Source organism: Diadema antillarum, unplaced genomic scaffold, assembly GCF_040938485.1.
Source record: "Diadema antillarum isolate AM-2024a unplaced genomic scaffold, OU_Dant_1.0 scf00000036, whole genome shotgun sequence".
Classification (NCBI taxonomy): Eukaryota; Metazoa; Echinodermata; class Echinoidea; order Diadematoida; family Diadematidae; genus Diadema; species Diadema antillarum.
In genome coordinates, this window is record NW_027270925.1 from 545684 (window position 1) to 564229 (window position 18546).

At 38.5% G+C, this 18546-nt stretch overlaps 2 protein-coding genes across 2 annotated transcripts; one reads left to right on the forward strand and one right to left on the reverse strand.

The window, feature by feature from the left end:
- Positions 1-635: 635 nt before the first annotated feature.
- Positions 636-5896, reverse strand: LOC139708436 (AP-2 complex subunit sigma). Its single transcript, XM_071620390.1, has 4 exons — positions 5779-5896; positions 3158-3307; positions 2174-2287; positions 636-1682 (listed from the first exon to the last, which is right to left on the reverse strand). Exons 1-4 carry the CDS (start codon positions 5779-5781, stop codon positions 1521-1523), a joined length of 429 nt encoding a protein of 142 aa, XP_071476491.1. The 5' UTR covers positions 5782-5896; the 3' UTR covers positions 636-1520.
- A 692-nt stretch (positions 5897-6588) lies between these two features.
- On the forward strand, positions 6589-18315 carry LOC139745647 (DNA-directed RNA polymerases I and III subunit RPAC1-like). Its single transcript, XM_071656049.1, has 11 exons — positions 6589-6639; positions 8570-8641; positions 8905-9012; positions 9723-9855; positions 11063-11182; positions 12961-13010; positions 13599-13731; positions 15783-15902; positions 17087-17154; positions 17712-17760; positions 18188-18315. Exons 1-11 carry the CDS (start codon positions 6589-6591, stop codon positions 18313-18315), a joined length of 1032 nt encoding a protein of 343 aa, XP_071512150.1.
- The last annotated feature ends 231 nt before the right edge of the window (positions 18316-18546 follow it).

Here is an 18546-nt window from a genome sequence, read left to right on the forward strand (position 1 = left end):
CTAATCCAAATCCAGATATTTAAAAATCAGGCATCAATCATTAATGCACTGCTTGACCCAACGTGAATTAAATCTTGAAATAGTAGTCACCCTCTGGGTATACTATACTGTCCTGTTGTAGGAATAAGAAATTCAACGTACAGCAGCACAACATCACAAAGCACTAAAAGGGGATTCAAATGACATTATTGGGGCAATGTACATTGCATACAACAGCCAATCAGGACTCCTCATACTATGCTTACACATATTCTCACACATCATAATGTAGCACATTACTTTACAGTTTACATATGTATCATAATATATATAATTTTGTACATACTGTTGAAAATACAACCTCGATGCAACTGCATGCCTTGCTACCAAAATGTCTGCACATCAAACCACTGCTCATATCATGTTTACTTTCATTTTAACATGAAAGGAATAATACGTAAAAAAACCAACTGTCACACTTTCCAAGTTTATCTGGCATGGATACTTTTACCAAGCAAAAAACCGGAAAACCAGTGTTGAATGTTGCACATGACACTTCTAAAAATGTTCCATCGAGTTCTTGACCCCTTAAAATTGTTCATATTTCGAAAGTATGAGTGGTTTTTCATTACTATTCATATTCCGGTGGTAAAGACAACAACAAACTTTTATGTGACTTCTGAGACTAGGTTGGCCCACTTGCAATCATTTATCACTTGATGTGCTTCAACATATTGATAATGATTGTTTGGACAAGTTTAAAGCAGACGAAAAGGTATTGAGTACACACCAGTCATGTCACTGACAAAAGGACAAAAAAGCACAGTAATTGAATACTGATGACTTCAATAGCTCACATCATCGAACAACCACTACACAGATATTTCTTTGTATGCTACCAGATGCAACCTGTCTTAACCCGTTGAGGACGAGTTCCGAGAATACTCTGGCAGGTGTCTATGGGAAATGCGTGTTGTAGCAAAATCAGTCCGTCCTCGACGGGTTAATGTTGTACAGGAACAGATGTGCGACAGTTGGCTTTTATTGCTACAATCACAAACAATGGCAATACAGGATCTGCCATGAAGTGATTGCTCTAATACTGGCATCATGTTTATCGACCATGAACAGGCCTGCAAAACAAAGGTATACACATTATGAGCATGTTTTCATAGGGCCAATGAATCTTCACAGACCTAATGCATGGCATAACCTCAGTTAACCCATTGAGGACGAGCTCATTTTGCTACAATACGCATTTCCCATAGACACCTGCCCGAGTGCACTAACGACTCGTCTTCAACGGGTTAATAATCGCGCATGTGAAACTTATTTCTCACTGACATAAGAGATACTTCTGAGATACATTTCTCTCATATTTCTCTATGCAGGCTGCCAGTATGAGAGATGTAGGAAACAAACTGCTACAACTGTGAGCAGGAATCAACATGGCATACTTGAATGTACAGACATTTTGAAGCAGCTTGCATTGTACAACATTAAAAAAAAACCAACAAAAACATACTAGTGGAAAACTTGACCTACTCTAACTGCCCAAGTGTCATTAACTGTTTGAGGACTTTTGTCTGACTCGTTTCCCTGATTTCTCCCGCCAAGAACATCTCGTCGACAACGGAGTAAACCTTGTAGAAGTTGAAAACTAGATCCAGCTCACACACATTGTGGAAGTACTCATTCAACACCTGCAGAAAAGGGTGAAAACATTGTTGCATCAGAATTCCCCGCGAGGGTTGATTCATTCAAAAATCTTTTAAGACATGGCACTTACGGATGTGACAGTAATGAAATTGGAACAACACAACACACGGGTGCTGCAGCTTAATTCTAGACTTGACTATAACCATGTAACTACAATTGTATATTCCCCTATCCCTCCCTTTCTTTCTCACTCATTCACACTGTCATTCTATGTCTACCAGCTATACACTCCCAGAATTACTCTTATATAACATTCGTAGCAGGAAAATGTTACGACAGTCATGAAAATATACAGTGTATCTATCAATCACTACACAAAATTGCAAATTAATGGGCAAAAAAGGAATGTGATCTCAATATTACCAATAGGCCACGCATTGAATATATGATTGCAATTCTACTATACGACACATCCTGCTGTGTAAAAGCTGCTAATAAACTCACGTCAGTGCATCCTGTCATTGCTGATACTTACTTCCACAAAGTTGTGTATAGCTTCTAGGTATGCCAGATTGTTGTCCCCGACGTCAACACAGATACAGAAATAGAGACCTGCGTATCTCCTGTAGACAATCTTGAAGTTGCGGTACTGCAACAGAAAGGACCACAAACAAGCTTCAGTACGTATGCACACATGCAGGGCATCGCAGACAACACTCATCCATGCAAATAGTGACACCAACAAAACTTTTGGATTTGTGCAGTGAAGATGATGAATCATGCAAAATATTGAAATGTTTTATTAATGAAACCACTCTACAAATTGTATACTGACAGCCTTAATGTTTTCTTTCCATCTGTTCAGGGATAGAATGCTGCCTATACAAACATTACTTCTTTTCTTTTTTTTACCATTTTACATGGGTCACAATATCATTGGTGACAATATCTCATGTCTTTTACAGTAGGATGAAGGCAAATTTGGCTAAATGAAGGACACTTTACCTTTCTTTTTATTATGACAAAGAAAAATGATAATTGTCATGATCAAGTTGAAGTACAGACATATTTAGTCATGCAGGTATATCAGTGTGATTTTGTCAAGTTCCTTCAGAACATAGACCTGTTGACGAGAGAAATCTCTTTGTCGTGAGGTACACGAGTGTACCTGATAGTTTAGGGCTGGTCATTATAGTATAATGATAGAAAGAGATAAACATATAAGAAACCACATTAGCAGTCATCTGAAAGTTTGAATATTAGAATATTGTATGTTAGCAAGGCCAATTTGTAAAAGTCAATGCAAACATCAGACAAACAAAATACTGCTCATCAGCCATTACATGTATGTGGGAAACTGTTTGTGCAGCAGACACAACATTTAGCATTCTGTAATCTGTGCCAGTTTCTTCCCCATCACCTGATACTAAACAATCAAGCTGAATAACAAACCATAACAAAACAGAGCTGTACAAGGGAGAAAGAGGGAGAGAGAGAATGAATGAAACGGGTGACTCACTTCTACAAAGTTTGTGTGTTTGGCATCTCGTACTGTGACAAGGGCATGGACCTCCTCGATTAGCTTTTGTTTCTCCTCATCATCGAATGCCATGTACCACTTGGCCAGCCTGGTCTTGCCTGCCCTGTTCTGGATCAGGATGAAGCGAATCTGCAAAGGCAAAGAGTCAAATATGGGCATTGACGATTCTAATTCTTTACACCAGACATAAATCTCCACCATCTTACCTTGCCTACAATACATGTACATTCATTCATTCAAACGTATGGCACACTGTGCCCGGTTGATACCGTTTGTTGACTTTTGCTAGTCACCTGGATAATTTATATTGCAATGTATGTGCATATAATATCACTGAACTTGTCTGAGCACTCAATAACACACAATAAGTATTCCTGGGGGGAAAGACATGCACATATCTGTGTTGGCTAGAAATGTAACAAGCAATTAGGGAGCTTAACAAGTAGATGCATAGCTGAAAGCTTTATTCTGAAAAGAATCTTATACCTGCACAATTGCATATCATTGTAGATTAAATAAGCTTCCGGACTGAGCAGCATAGAACTACCAAGAGTACCGGTAATCTTGATTTGAAGCACTGACTGACTCTTTGCACTGGTAAAAATTTCTCTAACCCCTCATTCCTTCCCTCCCTTTCTTCTTTAATAGCCAATGAAATTCATATCAAAGATATTCAAAACATGTGTCCAAAATATATGAAAAGTTGTGCAGTTTGTCAGTATAACTTTGTAGAAGTTACTGATAAACTGTATCTTGTCACTAACTAGATGTATGAACTACATGTAAATCTCTGACACATACTTCTGAAATCCATGTGCTCCAGATCTTAGAATAAATTGGAATAGACTAGAAAACTGTTTTTCTCCTTGTTGAAAATCTGTAAATATGAAAGGTTGTTCTATATGTATCAATCATCCATTACCGACTTGTAACCTTTGTTTGAATTAACAATGGAATAAACTATGAACAAAAACTTACTAGAACCCCCAGCATATTAGTAAAACCTGAATATCACGATATCATGCTCTATGAACTCAGTACATATGTGTACAATCAATCTACATTAGAACCTGAATTTTTGAACAGTACAGTTGATAATCACAATTCACAGAATTCTAGATGTAAGTACCAGGTATTAGAATGATAAGTCATGGAAAGCACCATATCATATGGGAATAACTCCATGTCAATGTTGAAATGAAACTAAAATCTTTTTAGTATATTTACAAAAAGTGAACACAATTCTTTGCTGTAGGTCCTGCAACTTTGTGTGTTCTGCAACCCAGATCCCCCTCTTGTCATGACTTATGCGTTCACTTCCACAGGTACAAAGTATTGTAGCAGTAAGACAATACATAGACTCAAGAAAGGAAAGGTATACACCTACAGATGTTAGAATGACTGTATGTAGTCTGGTACAGGGTCGCAGTAACAAGTCACAAAAATACGGCTTCTGGTGTACCAGTGACATACATGTAAATGCTTTGTGTATACTGTTGATAGTGGGGAATCGCTATCTTTTTCTCCTGAAAAGGGTTCACACGTCCTTCTCATTGGTCAATAAATATGTTCTTCATCATGAATTAGACCACCTGCAAAATATTCTACAAGTTCCAATTCGCAAAGTACATGTGGTGTACAGAAAGCATCACAAAATATCTTCAATATCTGTCCTCATCAGGGGCGGATCCAGGAATTCCGTAAAGGGGAGGCGCCTTTACAAAAATTAAGGGGGGGGGGGGCACATGCTCCCTCATTTTTTTCTTATTTCTTTTGTTTTAACCAAAATAAAGAGGAGGCGCGTGCCCAGTGCGCCCCCTCTGGATCCGTCCCACTGCTCATGGTCCTATCAAACAAGCAGGGTATATATTTTTTTCCCCCAGTTTTCTTGTGGCTTGCCATGCCATGCCATGCCTGTCTCTTGTCTACTGAACTTGCATATAATTGCAAGGCCAAAAAAGTCCAAAACAAGTCTTCAACATACAAATATTACAACAAAATATGATTTGCAGCCCGTTATCTAATTAGCCTTGGTTTTACAGATTATACAAACATCAAGCTCAGTGTCATGATATGACTATGAGTATGAGTTATGACAGTTGCGATCACAATACATTCATTCATCATAACTAACTGATCATGTCATTCATGATGTCTTACAATGATGATCATGATCCAATCCCCCATCATTGCCAATCATTTGCAAGCAAAGTAAGAATCCTTGAAGAATGGGTGTGGCGCTTTACTGTGCATTCACAGAGCTAAACGAGTGGAGTAAGAATTCATGAAGACTGTTGTATTTGTCTGCAAGAGGTGATTACATTACATGAAAAATACCCACTTTCACACAGATACAGACAAGACACCTCACACTCACAGCAAGCAGCACAGTCAGTCCATAGACACCTCGAAACTCCTTTACTTACAGCCTAAAAATGAATATCTGGGACTACGATAGTTTCACGTTTCAAAATTGTACACTTTATACCATATTCAACGAATCTGAATACATGTTTAACTGAACATTGCAAACAGATGATTCTAAGTTGGTAAGCGCAATAAGTATACAGCATAATTTTCGAAAAATAAGAAGAAATTACCATCTTCTACGAATTTTCTTGGAGGGCGTCTTCAGAGCAAATCCGGAAATGATCTCGCAGGTTCCATTGAAAGAGTAGGTAAAGCATGGTGAGCAGGAGATGAGGAAGGGTTTGAGGGCATTCCATCTTTTGCAACATTTATATATTGGTTATTTTGGATACTCAATGTTGTCATATTTCTGAAAAGTAAATACAATTCATGTGAAAGTTTTTGATTTTTCTACCCAAAAACATTCCAGTGCACTGTACACAGTGTATTTGTTTTTTCGGAAATTTTACCCATCTTTAGAATGGACTTAACCAAACCTCAAATGCGAGGTTCCCGTTGCGGACTGGCCTGGCGCGCGCCTATGGGACGTATTGGTACGTGGATGGTTCGCATGGTCATTGAGTTAGCGTACCACCACAGCCAGCAGAGAACCATGCGGCCACGGACGCGCACAGAGAGAGAGAGAGAGCACGGGATCGATCGCGAGCAAGGAGCAGCGCGCAGCGCCGCCGACCGACCGACCGGCCGGAGAGACCAGCGCACCGGTACCGGTGCCATCGCTGTTGTCGCTCTCTGATGTACATCGACTTCCAACGATTTCATCATTTCTGTTCTGTCAGGATTTTAGTTCATTTCACTCAGCTGTAATTCTTTCTTGAGATACTTAACTGTAGATTCATCTCTTGCTGCTGTCTTTCAAGAATAAGACACAAGTAGATAAATCTACTTAGGAAAAGAGACGGGGAGAGAGCTCGAGTCACACTCACAGACACAGAGTCAGAGAGCGCTGAGCAAGGATTCTTTCGACAGCGTGTGCAACTATGGAGGAAATGAGAACACGTGTTCGTCTGCTGGAACATGGAGTTGATAATGTAAGATTAACAAGAAGATGTCGAAAACAGTCGTATGTATATTATATATATATTTTTAAAGTGAGCCATGAGTTGCATCTGTGACGGAGTCTGACACGTTTGCTTTTACTGGTGAAGCTGAAGCTTGATCCCATGACAATGTGCCATGAATATGATCCCATTTTAATTGTGTGCGGGCCTGCACAGGGACCCTCAGAGGCTCAGCTTCAGCCCTCGGGGTGTGAATTGTGTTCCGGACTGTGGAAGAAAATTGTTGGTTTAAACAGCTCAAAAAGTACCGTAGATTTTCATAAAAATCAGATTCCAGCACTGCTCTCTGCTGCCGACTGTGAGATAAATACATACTTTCACGAAATTGTGCCATGGAAAAAAACCGCATAAATTGGAATGGCAACGACAACTAGTTTAAGGGGTTTTGAGTAATCTGACCTCAAAAGACTCTTGGGAGTCTTTGTTCTACTCACTGGTGTACAGCCTCATGCCTGTGGCATTTACCCATGGCATTATCCATGACATTAGCGGCGGCTATGGCCCAAGTGCAACAAGCTGGACAACTCAGCTAGATCAACATGCAGTGTCGTACATCACACACCACCATGGCATTTAAATACAATTTAAATACAGGGCACATGTACCCACACGTGTACTTACGGGTGTGCGTTGCCCATACATTCATTGTCTTAATGACACGGACCAGCAGGCCCGAAGTTGAATTGAATTTGTTGAATTTTGAATTTGAATTGAAAAGGTGTGTTATTCATCAATATCCATCGCAGCCCGGAGGCTGAATTACAGACATTGTTAACAAAGGACCATGAATACATTAAAAATACACACAAGATACAGCGTAGCAATGAAAAAAAAAAATGCATAGCATTTTCATAGCATATTCATCTTAACCATTGCACAATTAGATCAACCTATATGCCTAATACAAAACAAAAAACCCCCCAAAATATTACAATTACAATATCTAATATCACTATTCTCAATAATTATTAAAAAATAAATTGGGTTTATGTTAATTATGCATGCTGGTCATTTTAATACAGATGTTATATAGCTCAAATCGACACATTTTACACAGCAAAAATAATCAGTTTGATTCAAAAAAATTTTCTCACAATCTTCTCTTCCTAAACAGTAACTCTCATATCAAAATACATTCAATCTACACACAGCACATTACATCAAATCTCTAAATAAATAAATGAATACTATATTCAAATTATTATAATACATGTATATACAAAAATAGCATTTAATATTTGTACATCTCTCTCTCTCCCTCTCTCTCTCTCTCTTCTAACTCTCATTCCACTAATACACACACTCTCTTGTATCTAACCAGCAAATATACACTATTGTATCTAACCAACACTCTGTGTTATTATTATTGCACATTTTTTGCACCAGAATTTGATCTCACATAATAAACAACACCAAAACGCTGAAACGTTACATTATGAAATACTTTGAACCGTTTCGGAGAATAATGATATAAGGAAAATACAATTATACTATTTCAACTTGTCATTTAACCCTTGACCCTGTGGTCCACAACCTTTCCTATAATGATAACAGACTTTCTGGCAATGCATACTGTGCACACCATAGTTCACAAAAAAAGAAATACTTTCATGCATTACATCTTCACATATTGTGACCCGGATTCCAAATGCTTTCTACTTAAAATTTTAATGCACATTGTCTTTTCTCAGTGCTTTTTTTGGTCTTGTCATAAACATCAGTCTGTTTAATTGCAAGTTTTCTTGAGCTTCTGTAAAAGTGAGGTCCTCAGTTTGTGAGTGCCAATTTCACAAATGACATCATCATTCTATGATTTGCATACGTGGATGTAAAACTGATGACGAGCACAGAATTTGTTATTTTCTTACTTTGATTCACATGTCATATGATTGTCTCCCAGGTACACAGCTCAGATTTCCCCGGGAATTATGTGGGATACGACGATGCATTCAATATTCACAAGTTTGCCGAGGTAAGACCATGATTGAATGCTGTATGTAAGTGTAACACATCAAAACTGTGTAACAGTCTGACACTCAGTTAAAATTTGTTCCACCATGAACACATCAGTTCTGCTCACACAACATATTGTGTAATTCCATACATTGATCTGAGGATCGACTTGTGTATAACATTACTGTGGTGTCCTGCTAGCTGGCAGTACTGTTCCATGATATCTATCATGCATTAACCATTTTGATTTGCCTTTTGCTCCAATTTTTCACTGTGATGCAGAATTTTCGGATCGACATTGTGCGGCTGACAGACACGGAACTAGAGTTTGATATGGTGGGTGTGGACCCAGCGATCGCAAATGCTTTCAGAAGGATTCTTCTGGCTGAGGTAGGATAGGTGACAAGACTCTATTAACTGGTATCTATTTTGCCCCCCCCAAAAAAAAACAAAAAAAACAAAACAAAACAAAAAAAAACAAAAAAAACCTCAGTATCAGAAGTAGGTGATGGCTCAGGTTTTCAAAATATTTCCTATTTTGTGTAATCATCATATAACAGACAATTCAAGGACCCACAAAATTGGCAGAGATATCAGATATTAAAGTTTAGTTGGTTTTTTTCTGTCATTGGTGTCTTATGGTACTTGCAAGGAATTTGGTAAGTCATTTTAACTTACAGTGTAATTATTTTGACCCCATTAGGTCACAGAAATGTCACATATTTCACTACCATTCATGTAAAATAATTTTCCAGTGTAAATATAAATATGATACATCAGTGTTGTTTCTTTTGGTAAAAAAGTATATAAGTGTATTGTATGTGTGTATGTGACTGCAGAAAGTTTGTTGTTTCTCTTTTGAGTATTATGCAGATCAGGATAATCCTTAGGCACATCTGCCCATGACAACCTAAAAAATAAAAGTTTTCTAATGCTAGAACCTTGCCCAACCTTGCCCAACTTAGCACTAAGTCAAATGTTCAGTGTGCATTGCATTATGCATTTGAAATAACTTCAGCTGTTAATAGTAAGAAGAGAAGAACTGTTACATACATGAAAAGAAATTGTGAAACTAGCACATTCTATTGGTATTCTTGCAGGTTCCCACCATGGCCATAGAGAAGGTATTCATCTTCAACAACACATCCATCATCCAGGATGAAGTCTTGGCTCATAGGCTGGGGCTGATTCCCATCAAGGCTGATCCACGGATGTTTGAGTACCGCCAGGAAGGTGAGCTGACCACCCCAGTGTAAAATACTGTAGTTGTAGCCTGTGACTTTATGTGTCTTGCCATATATCAACGCTGCACATTGGCACTGGTCCGATTGTCCCTGACCAGTAAAAATCACTGTTGGACCAGATAACTTTTTTTTTTTTTCAGGAATGGACCAGTAAAATAATAGAAAAAACAAAACAAAACTGGGTACCTACTGGTGCGACCTGTCTGTCGGACCAGTAGAAAAAATGGGTTAGTGTGCAGCCCTGCGTATATGATGCACTGGGCTGTACCCTGGCAAACCATCATACCCTGGGATACTGTGTTATATGGTGCCATCTCAATGTACATGATGTACATTTAGACACTGCGATCATGGCAGCTATAGGACTCGGCGACAATAATCCCAATACCATTTCAGCGCTGGTATGGATTTTATATAACTTCAATTACAATATCAATAAAAGTAATGACACTTTTTTTCTGTTTTCAAAATATTATTACAATTTTGAACAGTAATTCAGAATGAGATCATAATCCAGGAACTTGTGCTCTGATTACTTATTTTACGTTTTCCTCGGATTGGTAATGCACAGAGTGGCGGAGGTGTCTGCTTGTGACACTGAGATCACTGGTGTAGCATATGTGATGAGCACTGATGTTATGACGCTGCTGCACAGCTGAGATTATTGTTGCAACAAAAGTTTCTTTTATAAAGCGCTAAAATTACTTTCACCCAATTTTTGGTAACCCTGGGTACAGTGCAAAAAAAAAGAAAAGAAAAGGAAAAAAAGAAGATAATGGTGGATTTCTAATTGGTACACCAGGGTACCAAAAACCACATCATATGGTACTGTTTATCTGTGTGTGTGTGTGTGTGTGTGTGTGTGTGTGTGTGTGTGTATGTATGTGTACATGTGTGGGCATGTATGTGTGTGTGAGAGAGGACAAATCATTTCCAGAACACTGGAAGATCCTGAACCAGAGTGAACAATTGAACAAATAAACACAACTTCCTTTTAATTGTGCTTGATTTTGCAAAGATGAAGCTTTAATAGTGTAGCAGGATTACAATAAGAAGGTTGCTGTGAAATGTTCACATAATATGTTGATTGCACTGTAATTCTGTTGTATGATCATTAAAAGAAAGTCCGTGTAACGTCTGAACATCTTTTGAATTGTTACTTAAGAGAGGAGTGGCTGTGTATGTTCTTTCTGTAGGAGATGAAACGGGTACGGCTGAGGACACTTTGGAGTTCCAGCTAAAGGTGAAGTGTTCTAAGAACCCCAATGCACCCAAGGATGCTACAGACCCAGATGAACTGTACAAGAATGCCAAAGGTACCTAGAGATTCATTTCATGATAGGATTGACTCATCCATAGTTCTTCCTGTTGTACGTGTTTTTGTTTATTTCTATAAGAAATGTATGACGCTTCACTTTTTGAGGTATTCCAGAAGGGACAATAATGAAAAACTAGAAATTTTTGTGTGCATGAAACTTTTGTGAATTTCTTAAAGGGAAGGTAAACCCAAAGAACAATGTGGATTGAGTGAAAGCAGCAACATTAGTAGAACACATCAGTGAAAGTTTGAGGAAAATCGGACAATTGATGCAGAAGTTATGAATTTTTAAAGTTTTGGTGTTGGAGCCGCTGGATGAGGAGAGTACTAGAGGATATGACGTATGAGTGGTCAACAATACTAAGAAAATATAAAGGAAATTCAACAAAAATTCACTTTTCTAGAATTATGAAAGAGCAATGGACCAACTGCTTTCAGAAAGCAGGGGGAATATTTGCTACCTTTAACATATGCCAATATCAAGTTGATGGAATTTGTAATTTTCATGAAAAATGGATTTTTGCGGAATTTTCTTTATATTTTCTTGGTATTGTTGTCCACTCATACGTCATAACCTCTAGTAGTCTCATCATCCAGCAGTTCCAACATCAAAACTTTAAAAATTCATAACTTTTGCATCGATTGTCCGATTTTCTTCAAACTTTCACTGATGTGTTCTACTAATGTTGCTGCTTTCACTCAATCGACATTGCCCTTGGGGTTTATCTTCCCTTTAAGGAGCCAAGTTTCTTGATTTTTTTATTTTTTATATTTTTTTAACACAATGCATTGAATGCCAGTTGCCAAAGTTTCAAGCTGAGAAAAGGGCTGTTGGCTCCAGTTTGCACAAGTTTCATGCTGCTAATATTTCTGGTTTTACAGTAAGCCTTATTTTGACTAAAGCTGGTTCTTAAATTAAGCTAAATCTAAAACTTTATCGGAAAATCTAATACGTAGATGAGGCACTGAAAATATGCTTTGGTGGATATAGTTTCCATTATTCACTCAGTCAGAGAGCACCAGTTGGAAACAGAAAATCTGGGAGCAAGATATGATTCATTGTCCCTGAAAGAGATGATAAAATGATGATTCATCTCCAACTTATCAGATGTAGCAAAAAAGGTTGCTGAAAACTGCTTATCCAGTAGTAGCGAGCCAATGGAGTAAAATGAAGTCAAAAGGGGCCTGAGCTTTCGATCCTGGCAGAATTTTTGTCAGAGGCAAAAATCAGGCTGAATTTATCAGACTTGCATAACTAACCTTAACTTCAAGTCGATACCAGATTAATTCAAAGATCACTGTTTATTTTCATTCCCATAATTGCAATTGATTTTCTGATCCTCTCTTTACATGATTTTATAATTAAATCCATATATACGAACATGTTTTCACCATCAATCACACTTGTTCAGTCTCTTTGCTCTCTCCTAGATTGATATAAGGTGTGTAAATTATGAAACTTTACTCACCTTTGACATAGCAAAGACGGACTAGCGACATGCATACTGGTGGTCATTGTGCATTTGCTAAACGTGAATTTTTTGCCCCACTTTAAGCTGGATTTTTCATTTCTTTGTTCGAGTCATTTGCTGTTGTTTATGAATTCTTTTGTTTTGTGCTGTTATATTTGTTTACTCTTGCAGGTATCACTTTCGGATTGGCACTTTTGGGATGACTAGGGTTTCATTGTGACTATAATACTTTTTTTGATACTTTTCCCCAAAATCAAGTACTTGTGATTGTATTTCTGTATTTTTTGTTGTTGTTGCTTTCCAGTTACAACAGAGCACATCAAGTGGATACCCCTAGGAAACCAAGAGGAACTGGTGAGAACTTTACCACTTATAACTGACATGATTCATGTCTTTACTACATTCGTGTGTGCAGCAAGAGGTTAGGTCCTGACAAGTAGGTGTACCAAGGAATAGGACCAAAGGATGATAGGTCCAAAGGATTTAAGGTTTCACTATTACTAGGAAGCATTATTTTGCCTTCTCTTATGAGCAGGATATATGCATGCAGAGCTTTCTAAACAAGAAGGCCAACTAGGACAACAACAACAAAATGTTAGCTAGAGGACATGATTATTAGTGATCACCACCAGTCATTATGGCAAAATGGTTGTAAACATTCAAATGGAACTTTACAAGACTACATTTTCTTGATGAAGCTGAACTGTGTATCAAAATTGTGTACACACCATCACTGTCCAGTGATTGCCAAAGTCTTAAGGTGATACAAACTATACAGATACCCAAATAAATTTAAATAATAGTAGATTGAATAGATGTAACCATCTTTCTGATCAGGCTATGCAAGGGGATAGGGAATTTCATTGTCAGCATGAAAACTGTCAGTTTCTACATATCTTCATGTAAGAGACTGCTTATTGCTTTTATTTTGTCTGTTTTCAGTATGGACCCAAAGGCATTGGTCCAGTAGACAAGGACATTCTAATAGCCAAGCTGAGACCTGGGCAGGAGATCGACCTCAAAATGCACTGTGTGAAGGGAATTGGCAAGGACCATGCCAAGTTCTCACCTGTCGGTAAGCATGCATGGTAAACGTGATGTTTAGTTTGAGTGTCGGTGTTAAAAACTTATTTCGACAGCAAGTAGCTTCAAGTGTACATTTTGTTCTGATGTAGAATGCAATACATTGTTGCTTAAAGGAGAAGTCCGGACGATTTTGAAAAAAATTAACCAAAATCTACATAAATAAAGGACCATAATGACTAAGTTTCATTGAAAAAGACCCTCCCAACTCGCCACAATCGATTTTTTAGCATCACTAATTTTGAATCGTAACCGTTCGATTTCTGTACGCCGGCGAGAAAGATCACGTGACAGCGTGACGTTTCATCCTCACATTGCTTTTTGCTTGGAGCGTCAGCTGGCTCGGGGGAGCCCTGCTTGAGCAACGGTGATACGGGCCAAGCAAGCGGTAGTAGCGTACCGCTCAACAGTCTCTGACCACACAGCGGATGCACGCGGCATGATCTATTGCTTCATTAAAAAAATGCCGATGTGTCAAGTGTTAGGGTGTTGTCAATACTTCAACTTTACTAGTAAGTCTTCAAATTGAAGAAATATTTCGATTTTAAATTGATATCTATCCACGATACTACCTTTACATGATCCTGAATGCTACAACACGCAGCCCGATTACGCTGTGTGTATTGGGCTGCTGGTCGTAGTTACCGGCGCGGCGCGGCGGCGGTACCAAGCTGGCGCTGGCGTTTCTTCCTCGGTTCAAGTTACATGTATACTGTCGTATTTTATCACCGTCAGACACACTTTTCAACAGTCTCGGACAACAAAAGAGGCAATAATTCTGACATTGACAGACTGATTTCAGATTGTTCACACTCAGAAGTCGAAAAAACGATCGCGGATTGTGATAGCACTTGACAGCAGCAGACGTAAATGTATGCCTGCACAGCCCGACAACAGCTAATGCATTGTAAGTGATGGGGTGGACACTCATAAGTATGGCAGTATTATAATACATACATATTTCAATTTAAACGAAAATGTTATAGCATTGCAACTATTTTACATTAATCTTTGAAGATTTTATATAGATATATAACGAAGATTATTTGAATAAAGGAATACAGCGTTTGGCAACAGCACTCCTAAATCGGTGTACGGTCTCCTGCAGTAGCGCCGACAAGGCACACATGCAGATACCGCCCGCAGTCAGCAGTGCAATGGGAGATCGATGCGTAGCTGGGCTTCGCTCGCGGTGCTCTCAGCTGAGGAAACTGCGCCCGATACGTCACGCGCAATGCATCCTGGGACAGATAGTACGAAGGGCAGCTCGCGACGGATTCGAACATGAAGAATTACCTTATTTTAAAAAAAAATCATAGTAAATGTATCTGATGGTCTTTTCTCGTCGGGAAAAGGGTAATAGGTTCATGAAATATTGTTCTTTACACACGAAACGGCTGATAATCATCCGGACTTCCCCTTTAATCAGTCGTTTTGAATTAATTTTGTAAATACTGTTGAGGACCATGTCACCACAAAGATCTGGATATTGGTATGTGGGACTGGTTCATTCTTTCAAGCGTGTGGCAAAATGTGCCTAGTTGATACTGTTCCCTAAACTGTTGCTAGTCACCTAGGGCAAACGATGAGGAGTCAGCATCATTCGCCTGTTTTTCTTGTGTGAGTAGGTGGGGGGACTACTTCATTGGGTTGGCACCCTGCTCTTTGCGATGAATAAATTAATTTTGGTCTTTCATGTGCATGAGTCGGCCTAACTCACACACAGGATTGGTGTGACTATCAGTTTATTTAATTACAGTATGCCTGCAATCAAACTTGTCTGTAGAAATATATTCTTGTCTGTTCCTTCTTTGCATACCTTGATATGACATTGTCCTATATGTCTGGCCAGTATGGTTGAGTATTTGTGACTACAATTATCAGCAATTTTTAATAAGACTTGACAGAATAAAATTTGACAAAGTTCGACCAAACATGGTATGCGAATATTCAGTTGATACTTTCCAGTTATTTGTCGAATATCAATTCTCCACCACAGTTTAAAATTCTATCCCTGTCCTTTGCTGTCTTCCTATCGTCCAGCCACTGCATCATATCGCCTCATGCCTGAGATTGTCCTGACCAAGCCAATCCGAGGGGAGAATGCAAAGCTGCTGCAGAAGTGTTTCTCTCCCGGTGTCATCGAGATCGAAGACAGAAACGGTAAGGTGATGGGCAGCTAGACAAACAGGAATCACAGCTCAAGGAGTTAGAACGTCCTTGTGCAAAGGCGACATTGTACAAACACATACGCACAACTGTGGATATAAAGATGCACGCAGTATACAATATATATGATCACAGAGGTGTGTTGAGGATAAAGAATTTCATGCAAGAAGTGATGGGAAAAGATAGGATGAAGGCAAATGACAAGTTGAAGAGGATTTATAGTTATTTCTGTATCTGCATTCCATGAAAACCCCACACAGTCTGCACAGTTGTCTGTTGTGTCGTATGAGGAATGCTAGAGCAAAGAACGACCCAGTCGTTCAGGGTGGACATCCAATGTGGCTGCCGAGAACCTCTTCACGGTGTGACACAATTTCACCCCACCCACAGTCATCCAGTCTAATCCCTGATCTTATCCATCTGCTCTCTGGAGTTACTTGCTCATTTCTTAGATGCAAGTGTTAAAGTGAGGAGCAGAACATTCCAGAATGTATTTTAATAGCAGAAATGATTTTGCTGCAGTACATACGTAGATAAACCATTTTTCCGTGAGTTGTTCAAGTAGGAGAAAAGAATCAGATCAAGCTCTTGGTTACTTGGTTGAATTTGATGTGTGAGGACTGTATAGTGTATGAGTGCAGTGATTGTCAAGTTTATGTTTTTTCAGAGTACTGTAATAAACTCTACTGAAGGATAATTTGTCCAAAGTTATTAGAATGCAAGCTACAGTACCATGATCAGACAGCTGTTTAGGATGTGCTGGAATGAATTTGAAGATCGACTCCATAAAATTTGTTTGGAATGAGTAATTACATGTGAAGTTTAATTACTCATGAAGTTTAATTTCCTATGTGTTCTGTAATTTATTAAGATTGCAAGTATGCAAAGTGTCTTGTACACAAGCCCCTGAAAGGGGTAATGGCATTTGATGTGATGCATTGGGAATCAGAAGCTGCATTTTTTTTTCTTGTCAAGACAAATATTTTATTGATTTGATTCTGTAGAGTATATAATCGAATACTTTGAAAAAGCATAATTATGGTTGAATGGATGAAAAATCATACTAGTCCAAGATTTTAACTTCCTTGATGATGTAAATGTTTGTTGGTCTTCGCCAGATGATGTTAATTAGCCTGCCTGACATAGCATAATATCTGTTTTGCGTTGGTTGTATCAAGGCGTGCAAGAAGCAGTTGTGGCTCATCCCAGGAGAGATACCTGCAGTAGAGAAGTCTTCTCACATGATGTAAGTATGTTTGTTTGTTTGTTGTTGTCTGTTTGTTTGTTTGTTTGTTTGTTTGTTTGTTTGTTTGTTTGTTTTTGTTTTTGTTTGTTTGTTGTTGTTTTTTTTTTGGGGGGGGGACTTGTAGTTGTTTCTGTCTTTGAATGTTATGTCTCTGTTCCAGATTAAAGAACAGTGGTCAAAATTCAGTTTATGAGACTTATATTCATAAAGTAAAATTTACCAATCCATGGGGAGAATCACACTGATTATTTCATTCATAATGAATCATGGACAACTTAATGCACTGTGTGGCAATAGCTCTTAAAGCTACCTATGGATGCAATTTGGTGTACATTTTATTTTCTTCCTCTAGGAAGATAGATTTCGAGTTTTTACAGATTTTGTACAAATGTCTTGTGAAAAGTGTGCCCTGTCATATCTGTTGTCCATTCCACTTTGAGCAGAAAAAACAACAACAACAATGCGATGGAAATGCTGCCATAATATTATCTTGTTAAAGCAGTGCTCAAATGTTTCAAGTCTCAGTAAATGGTGACTGTATTTCCGTCTCTTCACAGGAGCTGAAGGACTGTGTGAAGCTTAACAGAATAAGAAATCACTTCATCTGTAAGTATCACTCTTAGTCCCATATATTAGCAGTATATGTTGGGGTGATGGTTATGAAGAGGAAAACTCCTAGATACTGTCCCATAGAGATATTGAATTTGAATCAGATGTGTGTCATGGACAAACTGAAAAACAATCCATTTTTATTTATGAATGATATTTATCAATCAGTTCATCAGTGAATCAATTAGTCAATCAATCAACAATTGGTTATAAGTTATTAGCTATTTCAAAATGATCATCTCAACTTTATACTTGTCATGAACTGACTGAGAACAATGGAATTACTGCTTCTTCTTCATTGTGAGCACTGCAGTGTTTTCGTTAGATGTGGGCATTTGGTTTAAGATATCTCTCATAAACTTAACTTCCATGTCAACCTTGCTTTGTCATTCGGATGTCTGCTTTCATCCATGTGCATCCCCAGTTTCCGTGGAGTCCACAGGAGCTCTGACTCCCGACGTCTTGGTGTCAGAGGCCATTAATGTCTTGAAGAGCAAGTGCAAGACATTCCTGAGTGACCAGGAAACCATCAGACAAGGAGAGGAAACATGATAGGAAGAAGATTGGAGGTGATTTCAGGAGAACTTGCGGTTTAGGGAACCGCTTCCTGATTGTGAACAATTGAGCCAGAAATATCTTGTGGAAAGAGATGAGTCAGAAGAGAGAATGAGAAAACTCTGGAGTGAGCCTTTGATTTGTGATGATTATCATACTATAAATTATTTTTCATAGAGCGTGTCTCGCATCTCACCATAATGCTCAAAGCGCTCTACGACATGCTAT

Excerpts from the sequence above, each read along its gene's own strand:
- LOC139708436 (XM_071620390.1), bottom strand. Across the intron at positions 2,288-3,157 it reads AACACACAAACTTTGTAGAA|TACCGCAACTTCAAGATTGT; the intron begins GTGAGTCACCCG and ends TTTCTGTTGCAG. Across the intron at positions 1,683-2,173 it reads CTATACACAACTTTGTGGAA|GTGTTGAATGAGTACTTCCA; the intron begins GTAAGTATCAGC and ends CCTTTTCTGCAG.
- LOC139745647 (XM_071656049.1), top strand. The coding sequence starts at position 6,589 with ATGGAGGAAATGAGAACACGTGTTCGTCTGCTGGAACATGGAGTTGAT. Across the intron at positions 13,732-15,782 it reads TGCCAAGTTCTCACCTGTCG|CCACTGCATCATATCGCCTC; the intron begins GTAAGCATGCAT and ends CCTATCGTCCAG. Across the intron at positions 17,761-18,187 it reads AATAAGAAATCACTTCATCT|TTTCCGTGGAGTCCACAGGA; the intron begins GTAAGTATCACT and ends GTGCATCCCCAG.